The sequence below is a fragment of the Bactrocera neohumeralis genome, chromosome 4 (assembly GCF_024586455.1).
Source record: "Bactrocera neohumeralis isolate Rockhampton chromosome 4, APGP_CSIRO_Bneo_wtdbg2-racon-allhic-juicebox.fasta_v2, whole genome shotgun sequence".
NCBI classification, from domain to species: domain Eukaryota; kingdom Metazoa; phylum Arthropoda; class Insecta; order Diptera; family Tephritidae; genus Bactrocera; species Bactrocera neohumeralis.
The window spans coordinates 26,974,777-26,999,339 of NC_065921.1; the positions used below are offsets into that span (position 1 = coordinate 26,974,777).

Sequence of the window (24,563 nt, forward strand, 5' to 3'; positions counted from 1 at the left end):
TCGGTAGCAAATTAAATAATTTGGAATTGTTGTTGGATCGTGCATCTTTCACGAAATTACTCTACATTTGGTAGCAGTGGAGGCTATGTAAGGAATGTGTTGATAAATCTAGTGAATTTATTTAAAAAAAACGTCAATTTTTCTGTCCCACACACAGAGCTGGAAATTATTGACGTATCCAGGCGTGAATAGAGAAGAAGTTTAATAGATGGAATTAATAATATTTTAACTTATACCAACGGGTTCAAAATCGACTGCGTAGTGGGAACATGAATATTGATATTTCGCACTCTTTATTCAACTACTAAACTTAGCTAGCAGCTGCAAGGGCTTAGAAAAGGCTTATTCTACGGTATAACTAAAGGAGGAATAGAGCAATTTACCATATACACAGATAACCAGGTGGCCTTGTCGTCATCTAAGATAAATTCTGTAGCGATCAACAAGTTTAGGAAGGCTTTAAGCTCAGGAAAGTTAGCTCCGGTCATAAGAGTTAGCCAAGTCAGGAACCTCTTTAGATCCAGAATACACCGCCCGCCAGGAACGATCAAGAGGAAGCTAGATATGCAATTTAAACAAATAGCTCAGAACAGATGGAAATCTATAATCAAGCGCAAGATTGCGAAACAGATGCGGCCAAAATTTGAAAAGGCAAGAGCTAAGTACTTAGTAGTGAGATCCAGGAAGACTATACAAGTATATAGACTTACAACTAGCATAATACGGTTAAAAGTGGGAATATCCTTAACAATACTTGCCGTAGCTACAAACTCGGACGCAGTGAAGAAACGATTATACACCTCCTCTCCGAATGCCCAGTTCTACCAAACATTATACATATGTGCCTAAAATTCTATTTACTGAATGCACTATTGTTGTCTTCTAAATGATCTCTGACCATATTTAAGTAAATATATACACAAACCACTATCGGCATTCCTTGTTCCAAGTTATAAATATAATAACACGAGACATTTCGCTGTTTAAAGTTGAAAAAAGTTGGATGTATAAATATTTTTAGAGTCAAGTCTTGACTTGTTACGAAGATAAATATCTATTTTGTGGGTTGATTAAAAATCAATTGATTTCCAAAAGCTCAAAATTAAAAAGTGATGCGACAAAAATATTTCAAAGGCGAAAATATTGTATTGAATCAAGTACTGATTCCTTTGAATTCCATACATTTTCATGCATGCTTTTTTTCTTTGTGATCGCCAAAACAAATCACTTACTCTTCACAAAATATTACAAATAAATCTTCAATATTTAAATACACACAAACACATATGCACACATTTCCAGCCAATACCTTTTAAAAGATTTCGTAAAATCCTGCACACTCATTTATGTTAAGTACTCACCCACCATACACAGCGCCATCACTTAACAACGCCATCAGTTGAGATATTTGCTTTCGAGGCGACAAAATGTTGTTACTCATACGTCATGGCGTACGCCAGACGACACTACAATGACGGAAGGCAAACAGCGCAGCGCGAGCATGACTGTCAATCACTCGCTACAAGTGACTATTATATACCGTTATATGTGTGTTTTGCACGTCATTATGTTAACCCAATCGCTTACCTACACACATACAGAGTACAGCATAAGCCTTCCTTGCATATATTATATTGGTAGGTACATGGCATAAGTTTATGTAATCCCGACGCTCGCAAATCACTTACCTGCAAAAAGAGAAAGAAGAAATAACAAATAAGTTACACTAAAAGCCATAATATAATCACGAAGGTGGTACAAAGAGAAACAAAAACAAGTAGATGATAATGTGAATGTAAACATATCACTTATTTAATACATTATAAGAGCTTGTGGATGTGATATGTAGGTATATATGTACATGTTTAGGTGTGGCAAAAAGTTATATATATGTATATATAAAGAAGACACCATAAACGGATGCTGCGGCAAGTAAGGGAGGGTTTCGATGACATTTTTAATATTATAAAAACATCTGGAAATAACACAAAACGATTTGGCGAACGAAGAGGATCTGGTGATCTCTACTTTAGGAGCTTTTGGGTAACACCAAGCACAAATTTATAACCAAGAGAGATTCATATACTTTGGATCAACCCCACGACCTAACCTAACCTATCTGAGAATAATGTTTTGAACTGGAAAATTGTTGCCTACCTTTAGGCTGGCAATGTATTGAAGATGCAGTTCCAACGATAAATTTTCAATGGAACAGATTTGTTGCTAAATTTGAAATTATATTTCATTTTTGCTAATAATAAAAAAGGAAAAAAAAAAAAAAAAAAAAAACAAAAACAAAAACAAAATTAGCTTCTGCTGATTTTCGGTCGACTATAGCAAGCCATATAACTGAACGATAAAATCAAGTTCTTGTAGGGAAAAGTTTTTATTTGACGAGCTATCTACACGAAATCGGCATGGCTTATTTTCCAAGGCAACGGTACAATCGGACAACTATAGATTATAGCTGCCATATTTACTGAACGATCAAAAAGAAGCACCTGTATGTAAAATTTTTCTTTGTAAAGACCCGTGGACATTGCCCGCAGGAGCATTGCAACGAATTGTGAACTTATGCTCAGGAAAAAAGCGTACAAGATTTGGTCCGAAGAAGGAAACACCGAAATTCTCTCCATCTTCAACAACATTTCTCGAAAACTGGAGTCACTGTGTCGCAAAGCCCACTACTGACTAATTTTCCTCTGCTCACATTCCGACTGTCTGTCTTCACAGCGCCTGTCGACGAATTGGTCCTGTGCGAAGAACTTTCGGCCTAGAACACAGCAGATCTATGGAAATATTTGCCCTTGGCAAAGCTCATCCGCAATTGGAAGTGTTCTTATTAAACATTGTCCAATAGGCATTCATACGAATAGGCTTAAACTCCAGTCGGATGCCAATTGGCAAAATTGTATGGAGGAGGATGACTTGAAAACATCCCGGCACTTTCTGCTTCATTGTTCAGCCATTGCAAGACTGAAGTGGAAACATCTTGACGATGTTACCTTCGAAAAACCAGAAGATAAGACCGAAAATGGCATTGCCCGTCAAAAATTTCCTAAAAAAAGCGGTTTGTCGATTTGTTAGGATCTTATAATCAATTTTATAGTTTTAAATACCACAACGGATCGGCTTTCCAAGCTGGTATTAGTCTTTAAGAAACTTGTATAGGATTTTTGAGCTTTTTAATAGGATACTTAACAGAACTCAGAGCTTTAGATGATGCAAGGATGCAGAAAGTATAACAGTGCAATTTTGCAAATATTTTTACTAAAAATAAAAATTAACATTTGAAGGAAAAAAGCAGATAGTTTCCATTATTGTTCGAAGAAAGAATTTTCTCTATCGTGTCGTGGGAGGGTATTCTATCGCATATAATTTAGGTGCTGCCGAAGATCAGTACACATTAAGATATTAGATGATAAAAAAGTTTTTAAAGTATGTAAATCGAATATTCCACAGACATCTGGGTATGCATTTGACAAGAAACTAGTTAAGATATTATAAAAAAATGTAAAAATTTCTTTTTAATACATTTCTGATATCAATTTGAGATATACATAAACTCCAAACAAAAGATAATTTTATAAAAAAAGAAGCTCAAATTCCAGCATGTGGCATATATCAGTCTAGCTTCACATGAACATAAAAGGACGGCATATATAAATATATTAACATAGATATATGTACATATATCAGCCACTATTTGCATTTATCGCAATTTAGCCTACAATTCATCATCTCTACAGATCCCCATCGGAGCAGTTTGTTACATTGTTTTTCCATTTTGCAGCAATCACTTATCGACACTCATCGCCAACGGCCAAAGGCAGTAAGTAAAGCAATATCAAAGCCCTGCTTACTGTTGTTGTTGTATCCGTATGTGTTTTTGTAACAATCTATATCATCCTGTTTTTGCTTGCTATATAAACACAGCTTTTTGTGCGGAATTTCCTGCACAGGATGCTCGCATAGACGTGTTTATGGCCATTACCTGTTCTTTCTCGCTTTTCCGCTCTTTCATGTTATTTCCACTTTGCTCTTATATAAGCGCTTATGTACACATACCGACTTGCAAATAATATGCATAGTCAGCCACTTTTATTGTTATTTATAGGGGACCTTGTTTTTGTAACCCTCTTTCTATGTTTTTTTTTTGCCTTTCACCTTTCGTTTAGACAATATTTCTAAAGCCAATTTGAGGCTTTGTTTATGCTCCTTCAGCCGTGTAACAGGTTAATTGCTTATACATATTGACAAGTATGCTATCGTCAGGCATATGGCGAAGAAGGCAAAGAAATTCAATTGGCATATTTTGTTAAAAGAATATATAAGATATTTTAATTTAAGAGCGATCCTTATGACAACGTATAATTAGAGCTCTTGGTGGATCGCTATTAACTGCTTCAAATTATTAAAATTATAGTTTTCACTTTACAAAATTTCTGCAAATCTTTTCAGATTCATTAAAATATTTCTATCTTGAAAATCTCAATGTATGTCCCAATGACGGATATTTGACTTAAATTACGCGAGTGATTATTTTAAGCTTGGAAATAAAAACTGGTCTCCCGAAGCCCAATTTGCACATAAGGTGCATGGAGCTAAAGTATGTAGATTAATTGGACCAATTTGACTGTGGCGACGTCGGAAGTATGATCCTCCCTTCACCTTCTCTAAGTAGACAATACGAATCATATATTCTCCATACCAGAAAACAGTCGTCACCAATTTAACTAATTTATTACTATGTATCACTGGATTTATGTATCGTCAATGCTTTTGGATGACCGTACTATAATGAAGTTGTTCGAGATTTCAGGCACTTTAAAAGCATCAACTCATCGTGTACATCAGATCATTCACAAATATTTGAGTATGAGAAATTTCGGTGCAGAGTGGATGACAAAAACAACGACGATGAAACTTGGCTCCATCATTTCACTCCGAAGTCCAATCGGCAGTTAAATAAAAAACTTTTCCATACAAGGACTGGATTTTGATCAGTCATTTTATACAGCAGCTATAACCTATACCTTTCCGATATCTGCAGTTCCAAATAAGCTGCTTCTTGGGGAGAAAAGAAAGTGTGTAAAAGTTAAGATCTATATCTCGAAAGCTGAGGAACCACTTCACGTTTATACAGACCGACGGACATGGTCATTTAGAACGTGTGATCTAAGTAGAGGTACTATTTTCAATAGACTTTTCTTGACAGATTATGGCTGAGTCGTGTCAAACTGTCATGTTATTTTCGTACAGTATTGCTTGGCATTTCATCATAGAAAGGCTTACGCCTGAACAACGTTTCTCGCGCGCTTCGCTCAACTTAAGGTCAACATACTTGGTCTACTGAGCGTACTATTCGCAACACCAACATTCATCTTGAGAACCAGCATTCATTATTGGATAATATTGTACCGAGTAGACCACGTCCAGGCCACAATGAAAAAAATATAGCAGCAGTAGCTGAGAGTGTACATGAAGACCATGGAAAGTCGATTCGGCGCCGTGCGTAGCAGCTCGGACTGACGTATGGGGTCTTGAAAGGTTCGCAAAACATTCGACGTTTTCCAGCCAAATTTTTTTCAGCAATGAAGCCCATCATTGGCTCAATGGGTATGTAAACAAGCAAAAGTGTCACATTTGGGACGAAGAGCAACCTGAAGACGTTCAAGAGCTGATATTTCATACAGAATAACAACAGCTTGATGTAATTTGTGGGCCGGTGGAATCATCGGTCCATATTTCTTTAAAACTGATGCCGGTGAGAATGTAACCCACGATGGCAACCATTATCGCGCCATGACAACCGTGTTCGTGATCTTGGCGACTCTTACTTTCCAAAAGACGGCGCCACTTCTCACACTTCGCATCAATCAATGGAATTATTGAGAAAACCCTTTGGTGAGTGGTGTTTTATTCTTTTTAGGTTAAGCCCTGGACTGGCTGCATTAACTTTCGACTTTACTCAAGTACACTCATGAACATGTTTCCATATATTTTTGTGAATTAATTCAAACCCTGCCGGCATAAAGAGTGATTGAATAATGAACACGTTATATGCACTTAAAGGGGACAGAGTAATCTGTGGACTTATTTTACACGTTCTTGGTATTAAAGTAAACAAAGATATCGTACTTGATGATCCAATAAGGGGGCGATCGGAAATTCTTTTATATTCTGATATATAAGACTTAAACTAAAAAAGAATTGACAAATTTTTAAACCGATTCAAAAAACTATTTTATATTATTTTCATTTCTTTATTTTATTTTATTTTTTCTTTTTTGATATTTGAAGATGCAATATACATTTTCAGAACTTTTATATCTTGAAATCAGACCCTTTCTGAAAATTTTTATATTTCAAGACACCCCAATTCCTAATCCTCCCAACTATAAAGCAAAATAAGCATATATATTCTTCTTCGACATTTTTATCTTATTAATCAGTACAAAATTTAGACTTGTATATATCTAATCAGACATCCTACTGTAACCGGCGGATACTCATCCTGGAAGCCGAGGAGTCATTGGCAAAATGTGGGATTTCTCAGAGAAAGTAGTCCTCTGGTTCTAAGACACCATCCAGGGCACTTAACGCCATCTATCACAAAGTGCCCGTAGACGTCGTCGGAAGGTTTATGGCTGCGAAAGTGTTTATCAGACTCACAGCATCTTAAAATAACACGTATCTGAACCCACGGATATCCTCACACATTTAACTTCATACTTAGATCATGCCCATTTACCGACGAGGGAGCTATGGGTGGAAAGAAGCCGTTGGAAGAGAGGGCCAGTATGTTTTTTATTGATGGGTCAAAGTTTGGGGGAAAGGTTGGTGGAGGGGTTCACTACTTTGAGCTCTATATCCAAGCCGAGGTTGCAGCCATTAAATTAGCAGTAGATTTACTGCTACGGAGTGCAGCCTCCTTCAGAGAAGTGAACATCCACTTAGATAGCAGGGCGGAGATTCTAGCCTTGAACTCATTTACAGTGCGTTCTATGTTAGCATCAAGTGTCTTGTGATAAGACTGGTATGGGTGCCGAGCAAAAGCGGAATCGCAGGTAATTGTAAAACTGATGAGCTAGCAGGGAAAGGCATCCTGGAACCGGTATCGGTTTAATGGCAGCGGGTCAGTGCTAGTATCCTCTTGTGTTCTCTTTTCCATCAAAAAGACTATCTTCTTCCTAGTTCTGGCCATCGCCCTATTGGAGGTGGAAACAACTCAACACTTCCTTCTTGACTGTCCTGTGTTTGGGAGGTCAAAACTTAAAGGCGTGGAAGCGCATACCTTCAGACAGCCCACCGAACTGACGGTGGGTTGATATTAGACGCCTTCGTATTGGCTACTAATAATCCATTTGCGATCAGCCATTTTACCTAACCTAACTTATACCTAATTTAGAAACATTCTTAATGTATTACAACGATGTCTCCAACTTCAACCTCCGCCTTCTGATAGCTTTTGCGGTGTCGGCGCATTTCATAGTTATGGCGCTGCGAATTTCACGTTCATTACAGTTAATCTTTTGTTTCACATAATGTTTTATGTCAGCTACTTTCAGTGGATCTAGTTGCGCCTTCAGTTGTCGATCACGGAAAGCTGGGGAGAGTTTGCCACTGAGCGTATGTGTCCCAAGCGTTTGACGGTCAAATAGAAAAGTCATAAGTTTTCGCGTGGCAAGTGATGCTTCCGTCCAGTCTATTGATGCTAAATCCACTTTGGATACGCGTGTGCCGTGTGGACCTATTTGAACGTAAGCGGACTCTTCGAGATTGTTCTCAATATTAGAATTGTTGGAAGCTATATTTGCCTCATCCGTCGGTTCCTGTTTAATGTTTGACAAAGAGACTGGTGTTGACAAAAGAGACTCCCTAGCATCCAGAGCATTCGTTGCGTTTACATTGTTGATTGGTTCAGCTGCTACTATGGAGGGTGGGTTCGGAGTAAGGCCGCTATTCAATGGATTTGGTAATACTGTACCAAAATTAGTGGAGATTCGAGCTTGTAATAGTCGGAAAAGACTTTCAATGTTACGAATATTAGGTCGTGTCTGTACCGTCGGTGTTTCTGCATCATTTCGAGGTGGCTCTTCTCGCAGTGGAGTTATGTTTGGAACCAGTTTTGGTTTCTTTACTTCATCATTGAATTTTATTTCAAATTCTTGTCGACGTTTTAATTGGAGTTCAGCTGCCGATAATCGTTTGTTCCCTGTTTGTTTGCGATTTTTAAATTCGGGAAAATCATGTTTTGCCTTTTGTCCAACACTTTCGGTTGAGTTTATCGAAAATTGCCGTAAATCAAGTGCGCTTTCTGACGTTTCGTTCGTGCTTCCATAATTCACACTGTTGTTCATAGATAAGTCCATAATTCTGGAGTTTGTTGATAGCTGCGATGTTTAAGAGTCAGTAACTGATAATGTTATGATGATGGTAAGAAAGTTTAGTCATATTTATACCAGTCCACGCAGGTAAAATATGCAAGTTGAGCAGGTAGAATTCTACTGGGCCTTGAAATCCTTTTTTACTGCTTTCTGTACCTGCCCATCCCTTTATTTTTTAAGGGATTGCTTTGTTGTTTAAATGCCTGCAGATATACCTGATCCTGTGCAATAAGCTGGATTTATTTTAAAGTATTAAATTAGGGGCGTAAACTTCTTCCATTAGCGCTTTGTCAACCTTTTGTCTAAATAAATAGTTTTGCTCAACTTATCTAATGATTTCTTTGTAAAAAAGGGATTACTTGTTACAGAAAAAGAATTCAAGGAAATTTTACAAACGGATCATCAATTAACGCAAGTGTATTCCAATCTAAGTATTGTTCCTTTCTTCCAAGAAAAGGACAACAGTGCCGTTACGTGTTTTATATGAAGTCGTATAAAACAGCCATGTCAGGCAGCCATGTTGTCTGGTGGTTTTCGAATAATAATAAATATAAATATTCAAAATAATATGAAGCTGTGATACCTTGAAGAAACACAAAAAAATTAAATATATCGATGTTTCAGTTTATGCTGAAGTATATACTTAAAGGTGTACATTATCGACGATTCCGACAAAGAATCTTTTCTCTCAAATTATTCGTAATTTTCGCCACAAGGTATGCATATTTTGGAGGCTTTTATACTAAATATCTCTTCGTTCGAAAGTTTTGGTACTTTTTGTGATTAAAAATACCATAGTTTGAGGTCACTGTTGCGTATTTTTATTTCGGTTTCTTAATATACTATATATTCGATTTATCCTTTGTAGAATGGAGGAAAATTATGAGATTTATGTGAAAATTAGGCATGGTTCTAGTTTAATTTAATTTATGTTCAAACATAGTGATATCAAAGGAGTGTTCTATATCGGACTTGTTTCAAATTGGTTGTGTAAGTGTTGTGATATGTCACTTCGTTTTTGAGACTTTAAAGTTATGTCACTCAAAAATGGCGCTTCTAGAATTAAACCCATATTCTGACGAGTTACCGAATCCTTCCCCAGGAAAATCAATCATCAAGGATTGGTATGCTAAGTTTAGACGTGGTAAATTGAGCACCGAAGATGGTGATCGCAGTGAGCAACCAAAAGGAGTTGCTACCGCCGAAAGTATCCCGCGCGAGCTCACTTCTATTTAAAAACAACGACGAGTTGATGATTCGCAGCAGTGTTTGTAGAAGTTCAAACGTAATAAACCTCATGTTTTTCCTTAATATGTGTCAAAAGATGAAACATAGTTCCAAACAACGCGGCTGGAAGTCAAAATAGCAATGTTTGTGAAAAAAATATAGTTTGCTGTGTGATTTTTCAATCCATTTATTTGGTCAAAACTTATAAAATGTGATTTAAGTATTGATGTTGACCCATCAACTAACCGCAAAATACTTATAAAGGAAAATCTGAAAAGCCAAAGTATGAGAAAAGGGTCTATGTTGTCAAAAAAGCACGTACATCAAAGTCTTAAGTTTGTTGAAGCACATGTTCTTTGGCCTAAAGAACAATGACATAAGTAACATTCTCGGGATTAACGAAACAAAAGTCAACTTATTTAATTCTGACCGAGGTATTCATTATGTAAGAGGACCGAATAATGCTGCCTATAACCCTAAGTATACGATAAAGACCGTTAAACATGTTGGCGAAAACATTATAGTTTGGGGATCGTTTTCATAATTATCTGGGGTCGCTGACTATGAAGGCAACCGATTATGTGGCAATATTACAACGCGGCTAAGTGTACAAAATAGTCGTTTAGGGTCAATAAAGGAGTGGTCACCACAGTCCAAGGATCTAAAATGCACTGAAAGTTTGTAGAATACAGTGCAAGCGTCGTTAATAGAAAAGTGCCCAAGTAATAATGAAGAGCTTTTTCAACTTATTCAAAATAATAAATAATAAAATAAAGGAAAAATCAGAATCTGATGTTGAAGTTGAGATAAAATAATTATTGGACCACATTCACAAATTTAATTAATGCACGGAATGAGTCCTCTAATTACCTATTATCATTGGGAATATGTGGCTTTAATGGCAATGCTGGTCAGAGCGAATATAAGCAGAAATTTGAAAGATGTCCCTGTACAACTCATAATAAAATCGCAAAATGATGAAGAGTACAAACACATTTGGAAAAACTGCAGACCGACCTTCGTCCACCAGCAATTGCCGCCTTGTTTCAATTCAATTTCAAAAGAAATCAGTTTAATCAACCCTAAATACATTAGTTTTGCGCTAGATGCTGCAAAGGAATTAACTTCAAAATATTCTTGGTATTATCTTCCTTCGTCAGTCCGTAAAATTTTAATTCACGCTCCCGATGTTATTCAATATGCACCAGTTTCAATTGGAGAGCTCTCAGAAGAATCTGCTGAGTCAAGCAATAAGGACGTTAAGATGTATCGACTCCATCATACACGAAAGAACTAACGGATCGCTACAAATCAGCACTTGCTAAACCGCTTGCTTTGAGTTTAGATCCTTTCATCACCAGTCAAAGAAACTATCATGAGTAAATCAATCAAAAAGTAAATCAATTTTATTAAAATCAGTTTTTTGTTTTAGTTGAATAATATTCAAAAAATTCCTTTTTTATTTTATAAATTTTCTTAATTTAATATAATTAATTAGAATTTGTAGCCATTGTGGGGTGGCGGAGTGGGAAACGGGAGAGGGAGAGGAAGATTTTAAAAAGCTTTCGCAAAAGTGTCACTTTCATATAGGCAGTGGAAGTATTTTTGGCCACTGATGCCATACAAGACCGACCACTGTGCTTCCGTTGCATTCTCCAATAATTTTCCATTTTATTCTACTTTAGTTTTGATGGTTTATCCGATTCCGATAAATTGGTGTTAAGCCAATTGCAATATGGAGTACGATTATTTTGTTGGCTTCCAAAAAAATTTAGGAAATTATTTCAAACTGAATTTTTTCCAAAAAGTGTAGCGTAAGCAGGTCTCTTTCGCCATGCTTGAGCGGCATTTTAACTGCCGATGAGAGAGAGGTTTAAAACAAGTCAATAATCATCGGAATTGAGAAGAAAAAATTAATCGCTACCAAAAAAACCACGCCAAAGCCACTCAAAAAATGGTGCTAATTGTTTTTTCGATTTTCGTGGTTTGGTGCATCATGAATTTGTTCCGGAAGGTCGTATTTCATTACATTTTGTGGGGATTTCTTTGAAGGCGACGAAATAAATATTGGTGAAGAACTAAATAGTTTGCGTTTTATTTACAATTTCCGGTCATTTTTTATCACAATGAATAAAAAAATGATTAGCGTGACGAGCTTTCTCGTTTCACGGTTGCTCTCAAACCCTTTAGTACTCTAGACAACCATTCAAGGTGTGGTGTGGATGGCAAATATTTTGTTTCGAGTTTGTGGTAGAGCTGGACATTCATAGAGGAAGTGGAGAACCGTTTACTTATTCCCTTCTATAATTTATGGATACGTTGAATCGACTTGGCAGTGAGCTTAAAGCTTTCCAGAAATTGTTTACTACACCGGCCAGCAGTGCTGCCTGACTATCCGAGTATAAGGTGGCTTTCCGTTTCTTCTCGTTATTCAATAGTACTTCTGCTTGGAAGATGGCGGCTGAGTATTCTAGACGTATAATAACAAGGATGTCAAGATCATTAAATTATACCCCTGCCCGGTTCCGCAGTCCATTTTCGCCCGTCGCTATAGCTAGATAGTTATAGCTACTTATATATTGTTGCAGGAGCATATTAAGCGCCTTTTTGTATTCCATTCACTTTTTTGGCCGATCAGAGCTCTTGAAACTACTCTCCTGTATTTGTGTAGGGTATTATGGTTTCGGTGCGATCAAAGTTAACATTTTTCCGTATTTTAATTTTCCAGCAATCAAAAGTCTTCCAAAAAAGGAAGCCATCATTCTGCGCCACATATTGTATCCATGCAGATGACGAGTTCGCTGAACAGAAACTTTTTTACACGTGACAACACGCATAATGAAATAAAATTAGCTCCAAATGAGGCTTTTTAAGGCTTTTAAAAGCTTTCATTTACAAATATTTGCTCTTCAAACAGATAAATACATGTCTGCCGTATAAGAGCAGGAGGGGTATTTGCCAGCTAAGACCCTTTCAAGCAACCATATTTCGATTGAAATTCCTTAAGTGTCACTTATGGACAACAACAAATACAAAAACGAAACAAATTGCGCACACGAAGTCCGCTAAAATTAAAAAATCGCAAATAAATTAAAACATCACACACAGCCGACGCATCACTAAAAAAAACAGAATAAAACAACAACAACAGCAATGTAATGCGATAGCATACAAACAAGCTGTCATATTATGAAAACGTCAACAACGGGCTGCCGCAGTGTTTTAATTACAAGCTTAAAATATTTACCAACAACACTCGAAGCTGCCAGCTGATTGACATTTCAGCGCGCGCCCGCCCTGTACACTCCGCCATAGCCACCCAACCGCCCAGCCAGCCAACCACCAGCCTGACAAACGCATTAGGTACTCAATTAATGTGGGAATTTGCAATGAATGCTGCTGGAATTTCGATGAGCCCACTCACTGCACTCAATTACGCTCCACGAGCGCTTTTAATGAGCGCGCCAACGGTCAATATGCCAAGCAGTCTGCCCGCCAAAAGTCAAACCAGTACGAATCACGTGAGTCTGTCTAACGATATATAATTCATGCTACTCACTGCATTAAGCGTAATTGACGGCCGGCATAACGGTTGTGCTATATGTATGTATAGATAAAAGGCAACAACAACAAGGCGGCGCTTATATAATATTTCAGTTCGTTAGTGGACACAATGGACTTTGTGGTTGGAGATATTTTCGCCATTTTATTGCTATTTTGCTCGTTTTTAGGTTATGTCCGTCGTTGCCTTGTTGTTGTGTGCCGTGTTTGGAATGCGAGTGTCTAAATTCCTGTCATATTTTGTGGCAATATTTTAGTGAAATGGCTTAGTGTTGACTTTTGATGTGTCAGCCTGCCGCCACTGGACACACTGCTCACACCCCGCCTTTTGCTGGCGACTCGCGCTCAGTCTACATTTACTTTTGTAATTGGAGACCGTTGCTTGGATGAAAATAGACTCATTACAGCTGGTCAAAATGGCATTTGAATGTGATTATGTGAATTACTGTGAAAGTAATAGCAGCTGAATATTATGATTTATATTCCGACTAATTATAGAAGAGGATTATGTGGTGGATCAACGGAGATTTTGTTTTTGCTATTTGTTATTTCTATGTTGAAAACAAGAAAAAACGTTTGCCTGAACCGAAGTTATAATACCCTTCACCGATGCTTTTTTATAGCATAAAAAGGTCTAAAAGATCTATGTTTAAATTTTGATAGATCAGTTTGTATGGCAGCTATATGCTATGGTGGTCCTTTGTAAACAATAATTTCGAAGATCGTAGCGATGCCTTCGATAATATTCTAAGCAAAGTTTCGTAACTATATCTTGTCAAATAAAAAGGTTTTCCGTACAATGACTTGATCCCGAACATTCAGTTCAGAACGTTCTGAAGCACGTAAAGTGATTTTTAAAATGCGTGAAATTATGCAACAAAGAACTTCCATTAAATTTTGTTTGAGGAATCATATTTCTCGTGCCGAAACGTTCAGAATGTTCGAAAATGCCTTCGGTGATAGTTGTTTGTCGCGAGCAAGTATTTTTGTTTTTACAAATTATTTAAAGAAGGTTGAGAACGCGTTGACGACGAGCCACTACGAGGATGGCCATCAACATCAACTGATGAATAGCACTTCAACAAAATAAAGCAACTGGTGTTTGATAATCGACGATTAACAGCCAGACATCTCAGCGGCATCGTTGAGATATCGGAAGAATCAGTGCAGACCATTTTAAAAGATCATTTTGGTCTAAAAAGTGCGATTGGTTCAAAAATCATTCAATTTAAAAAAAAAAAAAGCGTCGCGTTAACGTCTGTAAAACAATGCTTTCCGATTACCAGGATGTCTTCAAACGTATTATAACTGGCGATGAGTTGTTGTTGTAATGGTTATGTAGTCTTCCCTAGCATGGTAAGGTTCGGATAATTTATCATCGAGGTCATCCAACGGTAGGCCCAAGAAACGCGCTTTTTCGACGGGGTCGAACCATAGGGAGTGGGGTGTTAGATGTGTAGGGTTAGCCGCACGCTGGACGTATAGTTGATGACCTGCTACATTGTTGCGAACGAAGCTGTACAAAATTTTCAACCAATATCGCGCCGCAACCACCGTATTCGCCTGATTCAGCTCCTTGTGGCTGCTGGCTATTCAGCAAACTCAAACAACCGCGCCGGGGAAACTGTTTTGTGTCAATTGAAGACATTAGACGTGAATCGCGCATTGAAGGCTATTCCAGAAATTGACTTTAACTTAACTGTTTTGAGGATTGGGGAAAACGTTGGCACAAGTGTATTGCGGCCAACGGGGATTGCTATGAGGCAGAAGACATAGATTTTGAAATATTAAAATTATGAACAAAGTCTTACTATTTTTCGCTCATAGAAGTATTCCTTATAGGGTCTTTGACTTATTCTTTTCGGTGTTACAAAGCACAAAATTTTAGTGGACTCTGTTCAGAATATAATAATAAATCAGCGCACGCAAAAAACGCTAATTTTCTCATTTTTTAGTCTTTTTGATATTTTGATATATGTATGTTTTTATTATATGGATTGCAATTTTGCCGCAAATGTTAAAGACTTCTCAATTTTATTTCAGAATTCAGAAGAACGAATAAAGGTTCCCTCTACAACAAGGTGTTCTATGGAGGGTCTACTTTGTAAGAGGCTACATGTTAGAAAATTGTCAGTGGAATTTCTAACGCAAAATTTTTGCTGTAACATGAAAAAACATTCCCTGCATGGATGTAATTCCGGGTCCATAGTAAACCTGTCAGTTGGTTGCTTTAAACAAACAGTCCAACCTTAGAAAACGAGGCAGTCTGCTACGATAAAATATAAAGAGGAAACAAAAATTGTATGCTTCAATCGCGGTGGATGCGATCCAATTCTTCTTACTTATAGATAAACACCTACTTCAAATAGTCCCTATCTTAACAGTGAGGTTTAATGAGTCCGAACTTTTAAATGTCAGAACAACGCGATATGGATAATTTTTCAGAGCATAGTTTTTAGGACGGTTTGAACTTTGTGGCCCTATTTTTACTCTTGCGCCAGCTTCCAAGTGAAAGTGCTCTTCTCCAAATAGGACGCGGAACAAATCGGTAATGCATTACGTGGTTGAAGCCAATTCAGCCATTAAAACTGTCCGCGAACGCATTCGCACAGATGCCCTTAGAAAATAGAAAACTATAGCACAGAAAACGGATATATCGACCACATCGATGTCAAGACTTATTCGAGGTGATTCCCATATGAAAGTCTACCGTCGGCCAAATTCCAGAAACACCAAAAATAGTGTTTCAAGGGTCAACGTGGTCACCATCCAGCATCTGTAATGGTTTGATGGTAAGCCTGCTCCAAAGACATTACACCTCTTCACCTCACTGAATAAACAATACTCTATTCGATGGAGATAATTGGATCATTCAGCAAGATTCTGCTTCAGCATGCAAGGCAAACTGAACCCAGTAGTGACTTAGAGCAATATTTCTGGTTTCATAGCGGCAAAAAATTGAACGTCCGAGAGCCCAGATATGAAATCGTCCGACAGTTTGTAGTCGGAGAACATGGTCTTTCCAATCTTTTTCTTCTTTATTGGTGTAGACACCGCTTACGCGGTTGTAGCCGAGTTTACATTAACCTTTCAGTCGTTCTTCCTTTACACTGTTCGGCGCCAGTTAAAGATTCCAAGTGTAGCCAAGTCCTTCTCCACCTGGCCTTTCCAACGAAGAGGAGGTCTTCTCTTCCACTGCTTCTCCCGGCGGGTACTACGTCGAATACTTCGGAGAGCTTCAAAGCAGCTTTGGTTCTAGCCGAGTCGTCAATACCAACTCGTTTCCATTCCGCAGTTACTGAGATTGAAGTACCTGTTCTAGCAAGCTCGTCAGCCTTACAGTTTCCTACAAAGCCGCCGTGGCCAAGCAGCCAAACCAGTCTAATCATAAAATAGCTCTACGCTAGAGATAGTCGAGACATCAATTTACTAGTTTTGAGAGCCCAGGCAGCGATATCAAGGGTAGAATCGCAGTCCTATGACAGTATATTTTTCGACAGCTTAAAAGATAGCTGCTAGCCTTTTGCCTTAGAATCGAGAGGTCTGCAACCACAAGATTTTAATGGTAACATCTGGAAGATGGAGCCAGATAAATAACTCTTATCTAGATTTCGGTAAAATCTGTTATTTCAAAATTAACATTAACTATTTCAGGTTAAAGACAATGATAAGTTCTGGTTCAAAGAACTGTGCGAACTGATGGCAATTAGTATGAATGCCTCCAGCGCTTGTTATTAAAGAGCTTGTGACTTTGTTTAGTAATCTAGAGAAAATTAAATTACAGTTCTTTACGCATATTTACCGTTCATCCAAACGCATACTACTGCGACTGATATCACTCCAAGCGGACATCGAACGCGGCCGCTGAAAGAACGACTTCGAGGTACGACGTGCCGGCGGCAATTGTTGCGGCGGATAACCGGGCGGCGGTGTGGGTGGTGTATCGTTGATTTCGCTGTGAAAATTGACATTGCGCGCTGTGCGCGGCGACGATGATGACACCACCGATGGCATGGAGGAAGCATGATGATTGTCGTCGGTCATCTCAAGGGCGGTGTAGCTCACTTGAAACTGGTGGCTCATTGCGAGTGCGACTACGAATGGGTGCAAGCGAGCGTGCGAGTGTGTATGCGTAGCGCTTAAGACCAGGCAACACACAGCACTCTATAGATGTAGATATATGTATAATTAAAGCAACTGCTTACAAATGCACATAAGTCACGGTCACTGCTGCGGTTGCTCGGCGCAATCAAGTGATTTGGTAGCTACGAGTGATATGCATGTGCAAAGGATTTAGTGTGGGTTGGTTGATTGCAGCTTATGGGCGCTTAAATGTCAAGCTTTGTATTTCACATTATTTATGCATTTGTTTTGTTGTATTTTTTTGTTGTATTTTTATAGCACTTTTTGCATTTATATCACTTTTTTGTCATTTTGTCACTTTTTTTCATTTTCATTTATTTTTTTTTCATTTTTATTCTATTTTTTGGGTTTTGTTGTTGTTTCGTTTATTTATTTATATCCTTCAGTTGGCAAAAGTTCACTAACGACTTTTTGTGCTATTATCACCGGATTATGGTTAAGCTGTCGCCCGCTGCTGCTGCCTGCTGTCGCTGCCGGCATTTGTGACAGCCTGTATTGGAGTTCAAGCTTCCCTCATCACTCTGCCTTTAGCGCTGTGGGCTCATGTTGGCATTTAAAGGCAATCAAATGGCACCACAATCATTGCCCGTAACACTGTCGGTCATTTAACATTTAGTTATATTTGTAGAAAGTCACTTTAATTTAGCTTCTCATAAACATTCGAAAAAGCGCACGGGCGTATGAGTAACCTGCGTCCTTGCGCTGTTGTCTCAACTTGCAAATAGTTGATATGTTTTCACCATTTCGCACTTTAAGCGCCAATTTAATGCACTTTATATCCGACTGCGGGGTTTTATTTTGAATTAATTAATTTTTGTATTAAGAAAAAATCTGGTTTTAACACTTCTGTGCGTTGGTGTGCGTTTAATTGCCGTATTTTACGCCCAAAGCTTTTGGTGACACATGCTGCAGGCGCGCATTTCGCTTAATGGACTTTGTTTTATTACCTTTTTTTAAGATTTTTTTATGTTCCACCCGCTTTACTCACTTTAAATTGTATAGCATTTAATATAATATGCCATTTCTCTCTCACTATTTACACATTTAAACACTGCTATATAAACATATTTTTATTTACTGATTTTTATCCATATATTTTGCTGTTTTCCCACTTGCTTTCTGTGCTTTCTTTTCATCAATTTCGCTGATTGCATGCAAATAAAAATAAAAGCGTTTAATTTCACTCTGTGGCAATTGGCCACGCTTCGACTCAATTGCATCGCTGTCAGCTGCTGATAATGCGCATAATATGTTGTTGTTATTGTTGCATAAATTTCATCAATAATTTTCCATACTGTGTGCATTTCACCCTCAACTTCAGCAAATTACACTGATTTTTTTTTTGTTTTGTTATAAATAAAAATTATTTTTTCTAAATTGTCACCCCTTTGGAATATGAATTTCTTTCCAACAACAACACTTAAGTGCACCCGTTCACTGGTCAACGTCCACTTGCCCCAATCGCTGGCTGACAAGTGTCCGTTATTGTTGCGCTTGCAAGTTATTACAGCTCACTTGCAGCGCAAATGCACCCATGTATGCATATGTATGTATGTGGGTGTATTGGTTAAGTTCATACCCCTCGCTACGGAGTGCAAGCGCTATAAGAGTGGCAAGTGCATGTCACTTAGTTTTTATACACTAGTAAGCAACTTTATTGCATTGCAAGCGCTTATTGTGTAAATTTGGTGTCTGTAAATTTGGTTTTCTGTAATCAAACCAAGCGCAGAGTAATATATATTCTACTCATATTTCAATTCCCTAATATACCATAATGCTAAAACTCCTCATAATAGGTTATTTGCAGCACACACATATGTACTTTAACATTTAAATTAACATTAACATTTAAATTAACATTAACATTAACATTAACATTAACATTAACATTAACATTAACATTAACATTAACATTAACATTAACATTAACATTAACATTAACATTAACATTAACATTAACATTAACATTAACATTAACATTAACATTAACATTAACATTAACATTAACATTAACATTAACATTAACATTAACATTAACATTAACATTAACATTAACATTAACATTAACATTAACATTAACATTAACATTAACATTAACATTAACATTAACATTAACATTAACATTAACATTAACATTAACATTAACATTAACATTAACATTAACATTAACATTAACATTAACATTAACATTAACATTAACATTAACATTAACATTAACATTAACATTAACATTAACATTAACATTAACCTTAACATTAACATTAACTAACATTAACATTAACATTAACATTAACATTAACATTAACACTAACATTAACATTAACATTAACATTAACATTAACATTATCTTAAACTTAAACTTAAACTTTAAACTTAAACTTAAACTTAAACTTAAACTTAAACTTAAACTTAAACTTAAACTTAAACTTAAACTTAAACTTAAACTTAAACTTAAACTTAAACTTAAACTTAAACTTAAACTTAAACTTAAACTTAAACTTAAACTTAAACTTAAACTTAAACTTAAACTTAAACTTAAACATAAACTTAAACTTAAACTTAAACCTAAACTTAAACTTAAACTCCCAATCCTTAAACTCTAGCCTGATTTTAAGCTGAAATTTATACTGAACCCTAATCTTAACCTTAACAATACGTTAACCTAACTTTAAGCTCTAAGATTAGCGGTAATATGCTAACCTTAATTTTAAACTTATCTTTAAATTTGACCTAAAATTCGACTTAAGCTTAACGTGTACCTTTATTTAACCTCAATCATAAGATTGAACTAAACATTAAACTTAAAATTAACCACAATACTAACCAAAACTAAGTTCAGTCTCAAACCCAACTTCAAACTCAATATTTTTAAGCCGTAAGTTTCAACTAGCTCCATTTGAACTAAATTAAAAAGTTCGTACTTTTAGATTTGCGTTCTGTTAATTAGTTATTTGTAGAGCTTTAATGGATTATTATTCAAATTACGTTATTGCGTAGATACCTTTAACTTGGAGTTAACGTCACTAACTAAAACTCATTAATTTATTTTTGGAACATTTTCTCTATACCAAACTGTAAAATAATTATTCTCAGAAGAGTATTCTCATTTACAATAACTGTTTCTACGAAAGCAGCAACTTATTCGCTCCACCGCCCAAAATTATGCTACCTTTAACCCTTAAAATACTAAAAATTCAATTTTATTGCGTACTTAGCAGTAAAATTTGCTTAACCGCTATTAGAATAACCCTTTTAATAAATACTACCCGCACAATTTACCAAAATAGGGAGCTGTGCTCATATCAATTACATTTCCATATCCGATTACTAAAGAGCTTCCATTATCGGCATCAGTTAGTGCGCATACTTCGAGCATTGCCACAAAAATAATAAGAAACTTTGCTTTCTCGCTTTTAAATGCTTAGAAATTCCACGCACATCCACTACACAAGTACCGCAATGCGTAGCTAGGGTACAAACGTAGCCAGAGCATTGTATGCCCCTGAGAGCTCGGTTGTCGGTTGTCGGTCAATGCACGCGACCGCCATATTGTGCCCGAGTTTATTGACTAACTTTCGAGGGAACTTCTTGACAAGCGTAAACACACACTCATACAAACCAGTTTACCAGACAATACATACACGATGCCGTTCTATATCACACGCATACACACAAACAAACACATGTCAAACATTTCGTTTATTTATTTATTCCTTCGAACTCATTGTTGTGCGCTGCATTTTAACGAAATCGAGCATCTGTTTCAAATTTGATAGCATACGAAATGCTTGCAGATGGACAAATAGCAAAAAGCAACGACAACAATATAAAACACAATGTACCATGTGCTAGCAAATGCAAGTACTAAAGTTTATTTATAAATATACGTACACAATTTTAATGGAGTATGCCAAGAGAAATGAGAAATGTGTCTTCCCACTCAACTCTCTTAAAATCTTCTTCACTAGTTTGTGGTGTAGATCTTGATTTAATCAGAAACAAATAGAACTCACGACCTACCTATATAGTCATATATTCTTATATAATCTTTGTTTGCCAAGAATCACAATTTTAGCAATGACACAAACCATGTGTTGAACTCTTTTATCTCAAATTCGTTCAACAAAAGTATTCATTAACCAAGTTTCAAAATATCTCCAAGTATTATAAAATCACGACATGGCAACGCCCAGGGCTCAATAGTTTCACATGAGATCAATCACCTAGACTGCATTGTTGTTCCACAACGGTGGTCATGCCAATCTTGCTTTACGTGATTTGGTGTGGTGGACCGCTGTCTGCGAAACTTGATAGAGAAAACCTTTGCAGCGGATAAGATAAGAGAAGATAAATAGATGAGGATTGCACCGCGGTCTAAGGTGTCGCAATGGCCCACTTAGCCCCAGCATATAGTTAAATTCTGATATACTGCCAGGTTCCAGTGAGGTGATGTGTTCCCTATTTTGGCGCCTTTATCGTGCGTCTGAAGGCTGCTATGCAGTCAACTAGCAGGTATTCTGGAGTTTCAGACTCCCTGTCGCAGAACCGGCCATTTACAATTTTGTTAGTGCTTCTTGATCTTACAGTGGTCAGTGTTGAATGCGACAAGTAGCTTGAGTTTGTCTCAGGGAAGGTTGATTACATATTTAAGCCTGCTGAGATTATAACCCTCCATTTGCAACTTGGCATACGCATGCCTTGGAATTGCTGGCAATAGAGGTCTATTTATTCTTCCTTTGGAGCAGCTTCTTTGTGGTATGAGGACTCACCGCGATGAAGGGTTCAGGTCCTACCACGTTAAAGGATGCTGTCGAGCGGGCGAGCTCTTCAGCCAGTCCATTCAGCGACTCAGTTTTCTCGGCATAACAGGAGCGCCAAGAACCACTATAACGGCTGCACTGGATAAGTTACACAACCTACCTACAATTTGCGTTGCTATGGAAAGCTCTACAGCTCTCTATAATATATTCTCCATAAAGATCTTCGTGCATATGTCAATAAGCAGGGAGTTGGTGGATAAAATAGACAAAATACCATCGCGCTTTATTTGGGAGAGAAGGTTTCAAGTCACACTAAAGGAGGCGGTGCTACAATATCTATACAAACGGTTAAAACATTGCTAATGCTGTTGGTACCTATTGTTTGGAGATGAATGGCAGGCGACCCTTCAAGTTTCACGAATACTGCAGTATCTGTCTTTGCGGTCAGAAAAGTGGCTGAATACCTCAAGGTAAAACATAAAGAAGGTAAATATATATGTCAGATAATGTTCTTAGAACAATGGAGTCAGGTGATGAGTAGGTGCTGCTTAAATACTGGGTTCCAGACCACAAAGGAATTCCGAGAAACGGAAAAGTGGAAGAGATTGTCAAAACTATCATCCATCTGACTACCGTACAAATATAGTAAAAAAATACGGAAGTTACTAGAAACAATATACAATTAAATTTCCGAAAGGGCTGACATCAAGGATATCAAGTGAATGAAAAATGCTCAAGCTTCCAAGTCGGGTAGGAATAGAATAGTAAAAATTACCTTTGCGGCTATAATCGCCTAGATTTATGAATCTACGGACTCACGGACGTCCTCAGCTTATTACTTGAAGGCATGAAGGGAATATTATCTGTAAATAATAAATGATTTTGTAAAATCAAAAATAATTCGGAACCTTCAAAATGTACACTCATTTTCATGCTAACTTCCTCATATGAGTGAAATCTGTTTGTTTCCAGTGATTTACTATTTGAGGCGAGGAAGTCAATGCCAAGTCAAGCAAAGACCATTTCGTCCTTCAGCGGTCCGGTTTATCGCACTTTCTGGGTAAGGTGGGTTTTAAAATCAATTAAATGAAACTGGATGATCACATTCTCTTTAAGTAGAGAAATGGTTTTCTTATCATGAATTGCAATGTAAAGTACTATAAGTAGTATATATACAATACTAATAACACAATCGAGTATATGAGACATATTTTTATTTGACACTACCCTGCTCATGATTTTTTTATATAGAATGAGTGTACTTATATACAAAAATTATATACAAAAGAATGAGGTGCTAAATTTCTTGTCAGTACACAAAATATGTATATACATATATGTAGTACAATATATACTATGTATGTTTATATATTTGTAACTAATTGAATCGCTTCGATTTCATGACTATCGCAATAAATAACCTTCTGTTATGTTCTCATATTACAACAACAAAATATTACTAAATAAATTGATGGCATTTGAACTTGCCACTTTTCATTCCGTCAATTGTTCTTCGCATTCCTGTGTTTGCATGTGTACAAATTTATATATTTAAGAGATGCAGAATACAAGACGTGATGCATGATAAACAAAGTATATTAGCAAATATTACATAAATCAGATAAAATATAGTATAAAAAATAATAAAAATGTTAGATTTTTGTAATATTGCAACATGTTGCTAGATAAAGGGTTATGTGGCCAAAAATAGAAAGACTTTTGTTTAAATTTTCACGTGAAAATGTTTTTTTTTTGCTCTCAGTAACATCCTTTCCAATACCACATCAAAATAATCATACGTTTTTGGTATACATACGCTTGTCTTTTTGAAGTACATAAAGGCATTCGGCAATTTTTACGATAAGTAAAATTCTTCAACAAAGAAGTTTCATTAAAGTTTGTATATGGAATCAACTCTCTGGTGAGGCAACGTTCAAGATATGGGAAAGGGCTTCCGTGATAATTGTTTATTGCGAGAAAGTGTTTGTGATTGGTACAAATTATTCAAAGAGGCTCGAGATCGCTTTGACGGCGAACCATATCCAGGACAGATATAAATATCAACTGATGATCAACACGTCATTAAAATAAAGATATTGTTGCTTAAGAATCGACGACTAAGATTCAGAGAGCTTACTGGCATAGTTGGAATATCGGAAAGATAAGTTGCAAAATCACTAAATTTTTGGGAAAACAGCGTCACGTTAACATCTGTGAAACAGTGCTTTCCATCTACCAGGATGTCGTGAAATAAATCATAACTGGCGATGAGTCATGGGTCGATGCTTACAATCCGAAAACAGCCGATCAGTCGGCCGAATATCGTGTCAAAGGTGAGCCGAAGCCGAAAAATTACGTCAAATCAGGTCAAAAATCAATTCCGAATTCCTTCCGACCGGCCAAACTGTCGACAAGGAATACTATTTGTGTGTTATGCGTCATTTGCGGCAAGCCATTCGTAAAAGAGGACGAAATTATGTGC

The 24,563-nt window shown here is 36.9% G+C and overlaps 1 protein-coding gene across 1 annotated transcript in view; it reads right to left on the minus strand.

Moving 5' to 3' along the window:
- Positions 1-1,554: 1,554 nt before the first annotated feature.
- Positions 1,555-24,563, minus strand: part of LOC126756015 (uncharacterized) — a 92,649-nt gene continuing 69,640 nt past the window's right edge. The window contains exons 2-3 of the mRNA XM_050468805.1: positions 16,981-18,465; positions 1,555-1,688 (exon numbers count right to left, since the gene is read on the minus strand). Of these exons, the coding sequence (XP_050324762.1) occupies positions 1,685-1,688; positions 16,981-17,261 (285 nt within the window). The 5' untranslated portion in view covers positions 17,262-18,465 and the 3' untranslated portion in view covers positions 1,555-1,684. The remainder of the gene's footprint in view (positions 1,689-16,980; positions 18,466-24,563) is intronic.